The 15,325-nt window shown below is 46.8% G+C and overlaps 1 protein-coding gene across 5 annotated transcripts in view; it reads left to right on the forward strand.

Annotated features, from left to right (window-relative positions):
* The window catches only part of Cdkl1 (cyclin dependent kinase like 1), a 49,037-nt gene that overhangs the window by 23,710 nt on the left and 10,002 nt on the right, over positions 1 to 15,325 (forward strand). For all 5 annotated transcript variants that reach the window (XM_052739666.1, XM_052739670.1, XM_052739669.1 and 2 more), the window contains 4 exons: positions 9,267 to 9,339; positions 12,211 to 12,301; positions 12,876 to 13,076; positions 15,037 to 15,119. In XM_052739666.1, coding sequence (XP_052595626.1) covers positions 9,267 to 9,339; positions 12,211 to 12,301; positions 12,876 to 13,076; positions 15,037 to 15,119 — 448 coding nt within the window. The remainder of the gene's footprint in view (positions 1 to 9,266; positions 9,340 to 12,210; positions 12,302 to 12,875; positions 13,077 to 15,036; positions 15,120 to 15,325) is intronic.

Below are 15,325 nucleotides of genomic sequence, written 5' to 3' on the forward strand. Positions count from 1 at the left end.
GAAGAGTGTGGGCTAGAGCATGGCCACGGCTTATATAAGCACACACAGTTTTTCCAGGAGAAGGAAACTTCTGGAAGAGGAAACGGCACATAAAATCCATCGAATTTCTGATTGGCCGGCAGGAATGGTACAACTATCCCTGAAGTCATTCACCGCCATGGCTGGAAGGAGAGAGAGAGAAATCATCAGGAGGTCATGGGAGCTATAATTTAAAATGAGTCAAGATCAAAAAAGCCTTCATGGTGGAGGCAATATTCAGTTTGAAATGGGGAGAATTGAGAGAAGTTGGTAAGGGGAGAATATCCCATTCTCTTCTTTCACTCCATTTCTGCGGGTGGGGTGTCCGCCTTTGGCTGGGGAACTATGGAGAGTGTCTGGCAGGTCAGAGTTGTGGAATAGTAGAGTGACCCCTGCTTGTGTCCTCACTCCAGTGACCGGAGGATTCTCCTCACACTTCTCAGCTTTGCCTGGGAGCCTATTCTCCCTGTGACACTGGTTATATATGATCTGCCATGACCTCCCGGTAAAGGAGATTAAAGTGGCTTGTGGCTTGTCGATGTCCATGAATCATGCTTGTCATGTTCCAGAATGTTAGAGCCAAGATGACAGGCACTGCCCTTCAGAGAGTCACCAGCGCGGAGGAATGATGTGTGAAAACAAGAGAACGTTTCCTGCGTTGCTCTTTGCTCTTTCGGCAGCTTGCAAGTAACACTCAGTGAAACTGTGCTAGTGTGGCTGCTCCTGCTGGGTGGTGCAATGGAGACCCTGCAGGGAATGTGGCTACTTATGGCTGGCCCATGTTCCTCCGTTCTTATAACCGTAATCAACACAGAACCTCAAACAGTATATAATCTCTCTATGTAACAAGCAGGTAATTATGTACCAGGAAGCAGCTAGCTGGGGGTCCCCTGATCTAATCCAGGCCTTTCACTTTCTACACAAGGGCAGCGACAAGTCTCACATGCTCATGACTTGAACTATCCAAGACTGCCTGCTCCCCTTAGATGAGCTTATTATACCTCTGCTTCCGATCGCCTGCCTGAATCAGGACACCCTTGACCTAGCTCATCCCTGGATTTGAGTCCTGTACTCCAGCAACAGGCAGAACCCTGGGAAACATTTACTCACATTTGACACTTTATTACTATATATATATACCACAAAGGATACAGATGAAAAGACAAATAGGATAAAGTATGAGAGAAGGTGTGTGGAATCCACGCCCTCTGTAGATGTTCCACGCTCTAGGAAGACCCGCAAGTTCAGCTCTCTGCAGGCTCTGCAAACACCCCCCCCACCCCCGCCCCATCCTCTCAGGTGCTTACTGGACTCCACTGAGTAGGCATGGTTGCTAAGTGACTGCATGGGGAACCCAGCAAGACCTGTCTGTTGAGATTCCTCTTGGCTTATCAGTGATACATTCATTCTTCCAGAATAGGGGGCGGGGCGCCTGGGGAGGAGGAGGGTCAAGGGCTGATGAGATGTTTTCTTCATGACCATCTGGATCTCTAAGACAGAAATGGGGGCGGGGAGGGATTTGAGTTTTTATGACCTGCCTTCAGGAAGGAGTTATGAACTAGGCATGGTAGACAAAACTCCGCAGACAGTTGGGGATAGAAAAGTGTGTGTGTGTGTGTGTGTGTGTGTGTGTGTGTGTGTGTGTGTGCCTACATTAGACTTTTTGACACTGTGACAAATGCCTGAGAGAAACAGTTGTTTAGGAAGACGTATTTGGGTTCCGGATTTCGGAGCTTTGGTTCATGGTTGGCTGGCTCTACGGCTTGGGGCCTGGAGCGATGCAGAATACCATGATGGGGAGGTTGTGACAGGGCAAAGCTGCTTGTCTCCTGACAACCTGGAAACAGGGAGGAGTACCAGGAAGGGGGTCAACATTCACCCTTCAAGGCACGCCGCCACCGACTTCCTTCCTTCACCAGTTCCGCGCTCCCCCAACAGTCTATTCAAATGTTGAACCTATTGGGGGAGGAGCAAGAAAACCTTAACTAAAACAACTGCTGGCCTTGTTAAATTTGATTAAAGACATTTTACCTACTGAGAAGGCTCTCTCCAGAAGTGGGTGTGGATGCAGCCAAACTGTCACAGCATGGTTTCCCTCACACCAACTCTTCGATCCTCATAAAGATTGTAAACTGATTTTTTTTTTTTTTCAGAAATCGCCTAGCATTAAGCCAGTAGACAAGATGTACAGATAAATGAGAAGGTTGCTGCTCTGGTTTTGTGCATCGGGCTGGGTCATTCACTTAGTGTTCACCTTGTTACAGTGCAATGGCTACTGTCCTGGTGTGCTGATGACAAAGGCCTTGTCTTAAGGCTGGAGACCATGGCCACAGCGGCCATGTTGCCAGCTGCTTTGCAGAGAAAGCACTGCAAGGCCTGTGTTCTGGGACGAGTGCTCTGCTCTGCTCAGACACTTTCATATGTGTTTTACAGACATTGGAATGTAATCTCTAGACCTATTATTAATACAAATCACTATATTAAGTTACATTATTTCTAGCCATTCTTCCGTCCCTGAATAGTCAAGAAGTTCTCAGCATTTGGTCTGATTAATAGTTCTACTGTAAATTTTTCCTACAAATAGGTTTTTCTTTTTCTTTACTTTCCCTTTAGAAGGTTCTTAAACTAGGGATCTCAGGTACACAGTTTCCCAAACTGAACAATTTTACTTTACCACCCACGATACGAACTGATACATATTTTTCCTTATACTCATTCTAACTCCAGTCCCATTATTAAACTGTTTTATGTGTGAAGTTTATCAAATGTATAAGGAAGGAATAATCGCTACCCTATCCAAACTCTTCTAGAAAACATAGAAGAAACATCCCAAGTCATTTTCTGAGTCTACTCTATCCTGATGCAAAAACCAGATAAAGGTGTTTCAAATTAAAAAAAAAAAAAATGGTGAGTGTTTCTCATGGACCTAGGTGAAAAATTCCTACTAAGATTATTAGCAGATAATATAATGTAAAGGTGGCATATTGATATTTCCTAAGATTTTTAGTTATTGTAGGCTTCCTGTTTTTAAACGTGATTTACTTTATGTGTATGAGTATCTTGCCTGCATGTACATCTGTGTGCTATGTGAATGCTCTGTGTCCTCAGAAGGCAGAAGAGATTGTCCATTTCCTGGAACTGGAGCTATGGATGGTTATGTACCACCATGTAGGTGCTGAGAACTGAACTTGGGACCTCTGCAAGAACAAGTGTTCTTAACCTCTAACCATCTCTCCAGCCCCTGTAGGCTCCCAGTTTTGATAGATGAAGATTTAGTTTTCTTAAATCATTATCCCCTCTGCTTTCCTACCCCAATCCTCCAAATACTTACATTTTTAATATTAACTAACTAACTAACTATATATATATATATATATATATATATATATATATATATATATATATATATATATATATATTATACCATTATACCACACCATAGTTTCATAGTGTGTTTTTGTTGTTTTTTGAGACAGGGTATCCCTATATAGCTCTGGCTGTCTTGGAATTCACTATATAATAAACCAGGCTGTCCTGGCCTTGAACTCACAGAGTTCTGGCCCCAAAGTGCTGGGATTAAAGGCATGCACTATTATACTGGCTTTCTTATTGCATTTTCCCTCAAATTAATATCTGCTTTGCCCTGTAAATTTGCTTAACGTTCTTTTTTTTTTTTAATTTTTATTTTGCAATACAATTCAGTTCTACATATCAGCCACGGATTCCCTTGTTCTCTCCCCTCCAGCCCCCCTCACCTTCCCCCCAACCCACCCCCATTCCCACCTCCTCCAGGGCAAAGCCTCCCCTGAGAACTGAGATCAACCTGGTAGACTCAGTCCAGGCAGGTCCAGTCCCCTCCTCCCAGGCCGAGCCAAGTGACCCTGCATAGGCCCCAGGTTTCAAACAGCTAACTCATGCAATGAGCACAGGACCCGGTCCCACTGCCTGGATGCCTCCCAAACAGATCAAGCCAATCAACTGACTCACCCATTCAGAGGGCCTGATCCAGTTGGTGACCCCTCAGCCATTGGTTCATAGTTCATGTGTTTCCATTTGTTTGGCTATTTGTCCCTGTGCTTTATCCAACCTTGGTCTCAACAATTCTCGCTCATATAAACCCTCCTCTTTCTCGCTAATTGGACTCCCAGAGATCCACCCGGGGCCTAGTCATGGATCTCTGCATCCAGATCCCTCAGAAGTTGGATGAGGTTTCTAGCACAACAATTAGGGTGTTTGGCCATCCCATCACCAGAGTAGGTCAGTTCGGGCTGTCTCTCGACCATTGCCAGCAGTCTGTTGTGGGGGTGTCTTTGTGGATTTCTGTGGGCCTCTCTCGCAGTTTGCTTCTTCCTATTCTCATGTGGTCTTCATTTAACCCTATTGATAATTTCCCCTATTTTTAAAATAGCCTCTATACTTTTCTGCGGGGCACTCACACCTGATTCCACTAGTTCCTATTCATTTAGCTATTATTTCTTGGTGGCACCCCCCTTCAGTCCCCTGTGCTGAGGCCTGCTGTCCAGCTGTCCTCCTGGGACCCCCCTTTGCCACTCTCTAACAGTTCCCCCTGAATTTCTCCGCAGTTGAATTCCTTACTTCCTGGATCTCCTGCCCTCCTCTTTCTGGGTTTACTTAATTCTTTTTTTTTCCCAGCACATCTGTCTCTAACCGGTTAAAAAGATAGTATAATCACTCAGAAATCTAGACTCGACATTTCTAACAACTCATGGACCTAGGTGAAAAATTCCTACTAAGATTATTAGCAGATAATATAATGTAAAGGTGGCACCTCCCACCCACCCTCACCCCCCCCTCAACATCCACTGAAGTGAAGCAGATAGGAGTCCTTTGTGTCTCGGGGGTAAAACAACCTTCCCAAAGCAGGAGGAAAGAACACAGTGCAGCTGGGCTCCCAGCACTCGGAGGCAGAGGCAGGAGGATCTCCGTTTGAGTCCAGCCTGGTCTACAGAGCGAGTTCCAGGACAGCCAGGGCAGTTACACAGAGAAACCCTGTCTCAAAACAACAACCACAAAGACCACAGCGTGGCCACGCTGGCAGGAGGCCTTCGGAGTGTGGCTCTCTTCTGCACTCTTCCTTGGCAGATGGAGTCCAGTCCACCCTCCCTGGAAAGGGGAGCTCTGGAGCTGGCAGCAGCCCAGCGAGCCCCAGAGGGACAGCTGGAGCTTTCAATAAGGCGACTCCCTCACCCAAGCAAGGACCACGTGACCACCAACGGAAGGGTGTGTCTTCCCACGTTCCCTCCATCTTGGTTTGGGTCAGGGAGTGGAGGGAACACCCACGCTTGACATTTCTCATACGCATTACCCAGCCCCCATGTTCTGGGTCTCCAGTAGCACAGATCCCAGGAGGCCAAGCCCAGATGGCTGTGAAGGCCAAGGGGTTCGGGCTGGACTGTCACAGTCTGAGCATCCCTCACCAACAAGAATGAATGAATAGATGGCTTGTCTAGAGTTCTGTCATCTAGTCACCTGGCGGAAGAGACCCAGACCCCAACTTCTTTCAGAACTTTCAGAAGTTCAAGCATATGTGTGATTCCTTTGAGGGAAGAACACATCTTTTTTCTTTTTCTTTTTTTTTTTTTTTTTGGTTTTTTTGAGACAGAGTTTCTCTGTGTAGCTTTGTGCCTTTCCTGGAACTCACTTGGTAGCCCAGGCTGGCCTCGAACTCACAGAGATCTGCCTGCCTCTGCCGCCCGGACTGGAAGAACGCATCTTTGCGCCTGACTCCAGAGAGAGCCCTTTGGGGCAGGAGAGGATGGGAGGGAACTGCCTTCTCCCTGTCTCCACTTTCCCAGGCCTCTGCCATCTGCCCAGCAAGACCGCATTTTGCCATCAACGTGGAAACCCACACTGTGGAGCCAAGCGAGTTTCTTAGCCTGGTCACCATAGCCTGGTCACAACCATAGGCTACAGCTGAGGAACGTCTGTCTCAGCCTGGGGGCTCTACCCAGTCACTCGGCTTTTTTCAAAACTTTTATCATGTATTTTTGTGTTTACTTAAGATGGCATAAGGCAGAGGGCATGAGTGAGGGCCACCTTCAGCCGTCCTGACTCGTGTTATTCCAGTCTGGACTGGTTGCCTTTCTTCCCTGGAGGGCAGTTAGGCACTGCCTCCCTTCACCACCCTCCCAGCCATCCCTCGACTTCCCTTTTGTGCTGACTCTCCAGTTTTCACCATCTCGTGTAACCTCTAGTTGGCTCTCCTTTTTGAAGGAGTGAAGCTTCAGAGCCTCCTAACCAAGCCTTATGAGAGGTACCAGGGAAGAAAGAGGAGGCTGAGATTATCCCCGTGTCTTTTTTTTGTTTGTTTTTTGTTTTTGTTTTTGTTTTCTTCCGAGACAGGGTTTCTCTCTGTAGTTTTGGTGCCTGTCCTGGATCTCCCTCTGTAGACCAGGCTGGCCTCAAACTCACAGAGATCCACCTGGCTCTGCCTCCCGAGTGCTGGGATTAAAGGCATGCGCCACCACCGCCCGGCCTTTCTCTATTTTCTTCTATTGTATTCTGGGGAGAATTTGAACCCAGGGCTTTGCACATGCTAGGTAATTGCTTTACCACTAAGGTATATTCTTAGCCATTGTTCCTTTCTGATTCTAGGGATACAACAACTTCCCTTGTCCTGTAAGGATAAAATAATTTTATAATATTCTCTTCTTCCTCCATAGGATTTTTTTTCTGTTTGTTTTAGTCACTCTCTTTTGCTAACCTTTTTGTTGTTGTCTTTATTTTGTTTTTTAGTTGTTTTGTGTTGTTTTGTTTTTGAGGCAGGGTTTTGCTATGTAGCCAGGCTGGCCTTGAATTTGGGATCCTCCTGGCTCAGCTTCCAGAGTCCTGGGATCACAAGTGTGTGTACCACTATTGGTTCAGTCTCTGATTTTATTAGAAGCTGTCCTTGGGCATCTTATAATCTCTGACTTTGCTCATGGAGAAGAGCTGAGGACTATTGGAAGGCCCAAGCTTCATTGTGCAGTTGTGCTGTCTGCCCAAGTTACCTGCTGGGATTCCGTGTCGGAATCTTCAGACCTTTGCCCCGAGTGTGCCCTCAGTCCAACCGTGACTGATTGCCAGCTGTCTCCCAGCCTGAGGAGAGTGGGCTCAGCCTCAGCACTCAATAGTTTGCACGTGAGGTTGGAGAAATGACTCAGTGGTTGAGAACACTTGCTGCTCTTTCAGAGGTCCAGGGTTCTGTTCACAGCACTCACACCGGGCAGTTCACAATCACCTGTAACTACAGCTCCAGGGGATTCAGTGCCCTCTTCTGGCCTCCACATGCACACACACACACACACACACACACACACACACACACACACACACACACACACACACACACGCTTCCAGTTCCATCCTAAAACCTGAGAATATATTCTGTTTTTCTTCCTGTTTGTTTCTTCCCCAACAGTGAAAACCTGTCTCTTAACATCATCTCACAGTGCTTCCACTAAAAGGGATCTGAGAATCTGAGGCTCCCATGCTGCAGAAAAATGGAAAGATAAGAGAATGAAGCCACACAGTGCCACTGTGTGGTCTTAACCGTTTCTACCCTGAGAAGTGTTTGATCGTGTGCTCAGCATTAGAGCACTATTAATGATAGAATATTATAAATCACTTGGAAACACTCCTTTTGCCTATGTTATTTTGGGAAATATCTTTGGAGACTGAAGTTTCTTGACACTTACGGCTTTATGTTAAAAGGTCATTGAATAAGCACAGTACATTTTTCTGAACAAGAGACGGATGCTGAGGAGCCTTTGAAGTCCACTTCTCACTTGTATTTTTCAAGGCCGTTTTTCCTGATAGGTGCGTTTTCCTGGTGTTTGTGCCTGCATGTCACTAGAACAAGGAAGAGGATTTGGTGAAAAGCTATCTCAAGCCTGGAAACAATCCTAATCCCAAAACATCCCGGCCCTTCTTCCTGGAGGTGGCCTCCTCATTTCCGGCATGCTGTCCTTGTGTCTGCTCAAGCATCCTTTGATTTGTCCGAAAGGATTTCCTGCACATCTGGTCTGTGACAACAGTGGTCTTGTGGCCTCTCCAGGGGCTAGAAGTGACTTTCTGTGGTCACCGTTAGTGCTACATGCATTTCCTCCCTGGTCTACAGAGTCATGTTGGCTGAGAGCCATAACATTTCATTTTGGATCCCTAAAAACAATAAGTCCGGCATGTGTGTGTCCCGGGGTGGTCCCCCAAAATAAGCAACACTCTTTCTAATCGCTCCTCGCCCCATACTTAAAATGCTTCTTTCCCAATGAGATGCCTTTTTCCAGTTCACACACAGCATCTGTCAGGGCTCCAGGCCACCGTGGTTCAATCGGCCATCAGTCAGTGAGGACGGGATGGGGAAAGCGGCACATGAGATGTTGTGATGGAGGAAAGAACAGAAAGAGGTGAGGAGGATGCAGCTGGCCAGAGGAGAGATGCAGCGTTTGTAACTATTTTGAACTTTAGTTATATGATATGCAACATAAATCTCCCTTCAAAGAAAACAAACAAACAAGTAACTCAGGCATCCGGAGATGCTGCACACACAAGAAGTCTTGCTTCAGGGCAACTGTCTAGGGCGACCTGAGCGAAAACACAACATTGTCTTTTGTGCTGTATATTAACTGGCTTTACAGTAGTAAGGTTCTTATTACAGAAATGGGCCTTGGTGGCTCATGCCTGTAATCCCAGCACTTGGAGGCTGATACAGGATGAGCCGGAGTTTTAGGTCAGGTGGGGCCACCATAGCAAAGACCGTGCTTCAACCCTCTCTTAAAAAAACAAAACCGAGCCGGGCGGTGGTGGCTCACGCCTTTAATCCCAGCACTCGGGAGGCAGAGGCAGGCAGATCTCTGTGAGTTCGAGGCCAGCCTGGTCTACAAAGTGAGTTCCAGGAAAGGCGCAAAACTACACAGAGAAACCCTGTCTCGAAAAACCAAACAAAGAAAGAAACTGAGACGTACTTCAAGTTGCAGGCAGTCCCAGGATATAAATACTTGTTGAAATCCCTGTGGATTCGTGTTTGTATTTTTGTTAACTTGATTTCCCTACAATTCAGCAGTGTGCTGGCCACACAGTATTAACGCTCTGGACTTGTGGACCGAGAGAATTCTGTGTCTCTAGAGGATTCTGTGTCTCCTGGGATGTTTTCAGGACCAAAACCCGCCCTGGTTTGGATTGGGGTCTCTTGAGCTGAATTCCACGGCTAGAGTGAAGAATGTGTTTGTGCTGTTTTTTGTTTTTATTAGGGTACCAGAACATCTCACGAAGAGCATAACTTGGCAGACACTCCAGGCTGTAAATTTCTGCCATAAACACAACGTAAGTCTCCTGATCTTCTTTGAAACCTCAAGCAGCTTTCCTTAAGCCAAGGGTGAGCCTTGTTCAAAGTTCCTATCACACTTTTGTGGGTATAATAAGCCTGGCCAGGGTAAAAGACTGAAATTCCCAACTTAGCTATCCCTTTGTAGGCAGATCTTAGGACACATACATTTTAAAAACCATGTAGGGGCTGGAGAGATGGCTCAGTGGTTAAGAGCACTGACTGCTCTTCCAGAGGACCTGGGTTCAAGTCCCAGCAACCACATGGCAGCTCACAGCTGTCTGTAACTCCAGTTCCAGGGGATCTGACACCTTCTCACCAATGCACATAAAATAAATTTAAATAAATTATTAAAAAACATTTAAGGTAATCAGTCATATTTTTTAAACTTGTAAATGTGAGGTAGAAAGAACAATGTCTTACTTAGAGGGTCTGTATTGGATAGGTTGTCCCAAAAGGCTTTGAAATTGGAAGCAGCACCCCCAGACGACCTGTGCCTGGTCAGTGGCAATTGCGTGGGTGGAGTCAGGAGCGAACTCTGCTAGTGTCTGCCTTGGTGAGATAAGAGTGTTAAAGAGGGCCTCCGGCTCTCCTTGCCACAGCTGGGCTGGAGAGAGTCACAGCCAGAGACTGCCCAGGGGACATGGCTTCACAGATGCTGAAAAATCTGCTGCCCTCTCCCCCTGTACCCAGTGTGCCCACTTCCTGCTCGTGGAAGCCAGCTTCCTGCGCTGGAACACACTTGTGTGGTAGAGTGCTGGCCCACGATGGATGAGGCCTTGGGTTTGATCCTCAGCCCGCAATCAGGCGACTTGCCAATTAATCAATATAACAAATAGGAAAAAAAAAATCAGATTCCAACAGCTAAACACAAACAAAATCCCAGACAGTCATTTTAGAGTTTCATTCTAGCCACTGAGTACGATTGGACAGCAGCTGTCTGTCATCTCAACTGCCAAGTCACCCCAGCCTGGGGGGTTAAATCCCCTACGAGTCTGCCCAAGTAAGTTTCTTCGGAAGCTGCTTTTCAAGAAGAAAATATGAGACCAGCTATTATTTTGCTTTCATTAGCTGAAGCCTGGAATCTTTGTCAGAGCCGGGGTGGAACTCCATGGTAGACCTCTTGCCTAGCATGCATGAAGGCCTCGGGTTTGACTCCTAACACTTGAAGGAAAAAAAAAAGCACCAGTTTACAGCAGAAGGCATGGACCCTTCACATGTCTAGTCATTGTCATCGGTGGTTAGCACTTTCCCAACAATCAAGTTTCAGCATGGAGGGTGGGGTGCGGGAGGGCAGGAGGGAGGGGGGGAGGTACAGAGGGGAGGGGAGGGGAGGGGAAAAGAGAATGAGATAGCCCGCTCTCCAGCCAGCCCTGGTGGGGAAGATCTGAGGCAGTGAAGACAAAACAGAGTACATACCACAGCTCTCTGGAGAGCCCCAGCCTCTGTCATGTGCTGGGGGTGGGGGTGGGGGTGGGTGCGGAGCGGGGAGGGTGCCGAAGCCCGGAAAAGAATTCCGGAACAGAGCGAGAGCACATTCTTGTTTCTGAGTCCCTCTGCCCGTATGTCATCATGATATTCACGGGAGGACCTATTTATAGCAACTCGTAAAATGACCGGGGAAGGACTTGGGCCCCAGAGCCATCGATTACTGAGACGCAGATGGGTTATAGCGTGACTTAGCCCTCCCCCAACCCTTCCAGGGTGAAAACGCTGGTGGGAAGAGACTGATGATGTTCTCTCACCCACAACACCCTCTGGAGTGGGAACTGCTGGGCCCATGAGGAACCTCTGCCCTCCTTTCAGATTCTAGAAAGTCAAGGATAACCCCAAGGGTTCCAGGCTTCAGGCCAACAGTCTCTCGGGTGGCAGAAAGATCCAGCATTTCCCAGCAGAGAGGAAAACCCTTGGAAAGGGGAAAGATCGCTAGGAACTCTGAGGAATATTTTGTCCCAACTTAATTTTTAAATGTAATTGTTGGTTAGAGCTGTTGACTGAAGAGGTTTATTTACTTAAAAAATTTTTTTTTTTGTCAAAGAAATTGTCATTTAGTAAGAAAGTCCTGCGAAGTTTCTCACGTTCCTCTGCGTAGCTTCACCCGGTTAAAGAATGTGGCTAGACACCAGGTGATGAGGGTACGCCCCTTAGGAGCCGCCTGCTGGGCACTGGACATGCCGTGGGACAGAGCTGACATCTAGCGACTCACCCCAGAGGGTGAGGCTGCAGCCCGCCCTTGTTTATCTCTCCAGGACAAATGTCAGAGCTGGAAGGGAGATCTCTTGGCAAGCAGGAGCTTCCCGCCCTCTCTTGCCCAGCTTATCTCAGCAGGCCCAGGGCTTGTCCTGTTTACCCAGCAGGCTGCGGTTCAGTGAGCTCTGTTTGTGCATCAATCTGTAACCCCTGAGCAGGCTGCGGGCCTCAGGGCCTTTCAATCCTTTTCCCCTTACCTGCTGCCGTCAGGTTAAGTATGACTCCTAGTTAAATATGAAGTCCCTTTTAAAATATATACTGTATTACTTGGGCTGGAGTGGGTGTAGGTCAGTAGTGGAGTGCATGGATAAGGTCCTGGATTGGTCCCCAGCACTGAAAAAGAAAAGTCACTTATCTGGCATTCAAATGTGACTAGCTGAGTCTCACCCCTCTGCTTTCATTCACCTTGTCACACTTCTTGGTCTTTGGGGCCCTTCAGGAATCTGAAATGATTCCGTCTATAGGTATGGAACTAATTTTAGTCTGTGGTTTTATTATCCAACAGGCTAATGAAAGACTAAAATGATGGATTCATTATCTGCTAATGTTCCTGCCCTTTACTCAAGGCGGATATTACAGCTGCTCCCCCATAACGCGTTTCTTTTGCCTTTTTCTCACAGTGCATACACAGGGACATAAAGCCAGAGAACATCCTCATCACCAAACACTCAGTGCTTAAGCTCTGTGACTTCGGGTTTGCCCGGCTTCTCAGTGAGTACTGCCAGCTTTCTTCAGGGCCAAGGAAACATTCTTGCTACGATAGCTGGTCTAGATACTGCAGAAAGCTGGTTCTTGGGTTCTGCATAGGAAACAATCTTGCTGTAAATTACAGTTCTTGCAGAATTTTGTGATGCAATATAACTTGAAAAATGTATAAACCTGCAATAGTGTAGATGTGCGGGTTATATGTAAACTGTACCGCAGTAATTACTATAAGGCATGCTAATCTCCTGATTCCCACCCTTGCCTCCCTGCCCTCCTGAAATAACACTTCCCAGAAGTAATACTTTAGATGCATGGTTTTTAATCTTGGCTGCAGATTAACCCCCAAGAAACTTTAAAAACTGTACTGGCAACTTTGGGCCCTCTCCAAGTATTTTGATTAGTTGGATTGGGATGAGGCATTAGTAATTTAACAATTCCTATGGCCAAGTGATTTTAACTAGCAGCTTGCATTGAGCACAGCAATTCTGAAAAGCTTTAGGCTTCACTTCTTAGGTCTTTCCCTCTCAGTTCTGATTCCGGGCTTCCACTATTCTGTGTTCCATGTCTCTCTACTGACCAGCTGGACCAGGTGACTACTACACAGACTATGTGGCCACCAGGTGGTACCGCTCGCCTGAGCTGCTGGTGGGGGACACACAGTATGGCCCCCCAGTAGATGTTTGGGCAATCGGCTGTGTCTTTGCTGAGCTGCTGTCCGGAGTGCCTCTGTGGCCAGGAAAATCGGATGTGGATCAGCTCTATCTGATAAGGAAAACCCTGGGTAAGTAGCATTTCTGTCCTGGCTTTTAGAGAACTGGTTAGCTTTCCAGTGACAGCACCACTTTCCCAGCTCACCAGTCACCAGGGAACTTCAGAGCCTCACTGACATGGCGCTATTAAAAGTGTTTATGGTTTAGTTAAATCACGATAATGAATGGTTTTTGAGAATTTGCTAGTTGTCCAGAAGATAAAGACTTATGTCTTGAGCTTAGATTGGATCCAGTTAACTTCTAAGAGCATTACCAAGGCAACGGAAACACTGTAAGACTTAGAACGCTTTCGTGGCTGACTTCATTTACAGGCTGAATAGCCCTCATCCAGAGTGCTTGGGGCTAGAAGTGTTTATGACTTCGGAGATTTGGATGAGGTCTCTTAGGGATGGGACCCAAGTCTAAACACAAAATTCATTTATGTTTCATTTACACGTTATTCTCATAACCTGGAAGTCATTTTATATAATCATTTTAGTGTGCCCTCGTTTTGACTGTGACTCATCACCTGTGGAATTTTCTACTTGTAGTATCGTGTTGGTGCTCAGTTTCAGATTTTTTAATTAGGGATGCCAAACCTGTATTAGGATGTGGTGATTCATTTAGATGTCCTTGACTGCGGCCTGCCTGACGAGTTTTGGATTATTCAGATTCTGTAGTGAAGGAAGCGCCTCAGCCTTCTAAGCGGCTAAAAGAAGAAGAAGAAAGGCCGGTTTTTCTCGCGCCATTTTTATTTTTATTTTTGTCTTGCTTTTCCTCTAGCATTAAGGGGAATGGTAAGGACAGAAGAAGAAAGGGAGGGAGAGAGGAAAAGAGAGGGACAGTTAAGAGCTCCATAAGCAATGATGGTTCTTTTCAAAATCCAGGGGGTTAGACTCTAGTCGGCTAAGGAGCCCCATTCAAAGCTCCATCAATTTTTGAAGTATCAACGATCACCATGCAATTTTGTCTTCCCAAAACACTGAAAGCTGCCTGAGAATGAGACTGGTTCCCAGTGCTAATATCTCTGCCAATGCCTTGGCATTGGCAGCCTCCTTGAACCTCAGGCAGGGCCACTCAGCCTTCCTTGGCTGGCGTCCCCAGTGCCCTTAGGGCACTCGCCTGTCACTCCTGCCCAGTGGGAGGGACGGGGAGGGCACCCGGATATCTGTCTCCTCTATGCATGTACATGTAATTAATTTTTAAAGCTAGAACGTAAGCTAAGGGGCTTCATTACAGCATTTTCAGACATATGAGTCATCATCCTAGAGGCTATATTTTTGCTTGCTTGTCCAGAATAGAGGGAGGTTCTGATCTGAGCGAGAGGTAAAGTTGTAAAACGAGTAGCCCTGTACAATCTGATGCTTTCGTTAGCTAAGAGCTGGGGCCAGTTTGGGGACAGCACCGCAGGCTCCTGGCTGGGGGCCTTGGCTTCCCCTCTGCCCTAGAAAGTGGCCACTTGTGCCCAAGGGAAGCACCTCATTCTGTTTTCTGAGCAGACGTCTTTCAAGGTAATGTGCCTAGGACTTTACATGAAGGCACTACCGGCTCATTTGACTGCCATGGTTACAGAATGAGCTTCATTTATCTAGAAACTGTTTCCGTGTTTCATACTGTAAGTGCTTCTAAACAGTAGATGGCAAAGTTTCCAATAGATTGCCAACTGGCAAAACAGGAAAAGATGGTTCCAATTTGGAAATGGATTCCTTACAGACAGAAGACCTTCCATTAGCTCATCTGGTTGAGAGCCTTCAAATGTACTGTAAGCTCACGAGGGGAAGAACCTTTGCAGCCTTCGATTTCTGTTCCTGACACACTGTCGCTGTAGAGCTCAGCGTAGATTGTGCTGCCTGGATGGATGATTCTCCTGTTGGGAAAAGAAAGCTGCAACCTTAGCAGCTGGAGGCACAGGTCCATACTGCCATGGAGGGGAAACACAGCCCCATGTTTCCCAAGCAATCCCACTTAACTTCCATCTCTTCTTGTCCAAAGGGGATCTCATTCCCAGGCACCAGCAAGTATTTAGCATGAATCAGTACTTCAGTGGGGTGAAAATTCCAGACCCTGAAGACATGGTGAGTAACCCATTTTGGAGGTGGTTCTTTAGGTCAGGCTAGCTAGGTTTTTAGTAGTGATTCACTTACTCCCCATGGCTCAGCCCACATTGAAAGTTTTGTCTAAGAGTGACACAGAAAATTGAAGCAAGCTGGTGAGCAAGGTCCTGGCCTCAGTTCAAACTCAGAAGGCCCTGGGAACAGTGTTAGCCAGCCAGGAAAGCAAA

The sequence above is a fragment of the Peromyscus californicus genome, unplaced genomic scaffold, assembly GCF_007827085.1.
Source record: "Peromyscus californicus insignis strain IS unplaced genomic scaffold, ASM782708v3 Scaffold_15__1_contigs__length_86483966, whole genome shotgun sequence".
Taxonomy (NCBI): domain Eukaryota; kingdom Metazoa; phylum Chordata; class Mammalia; order Rodentia; family Cricetidae; genus Peromyscus; species Peromyscus californicus.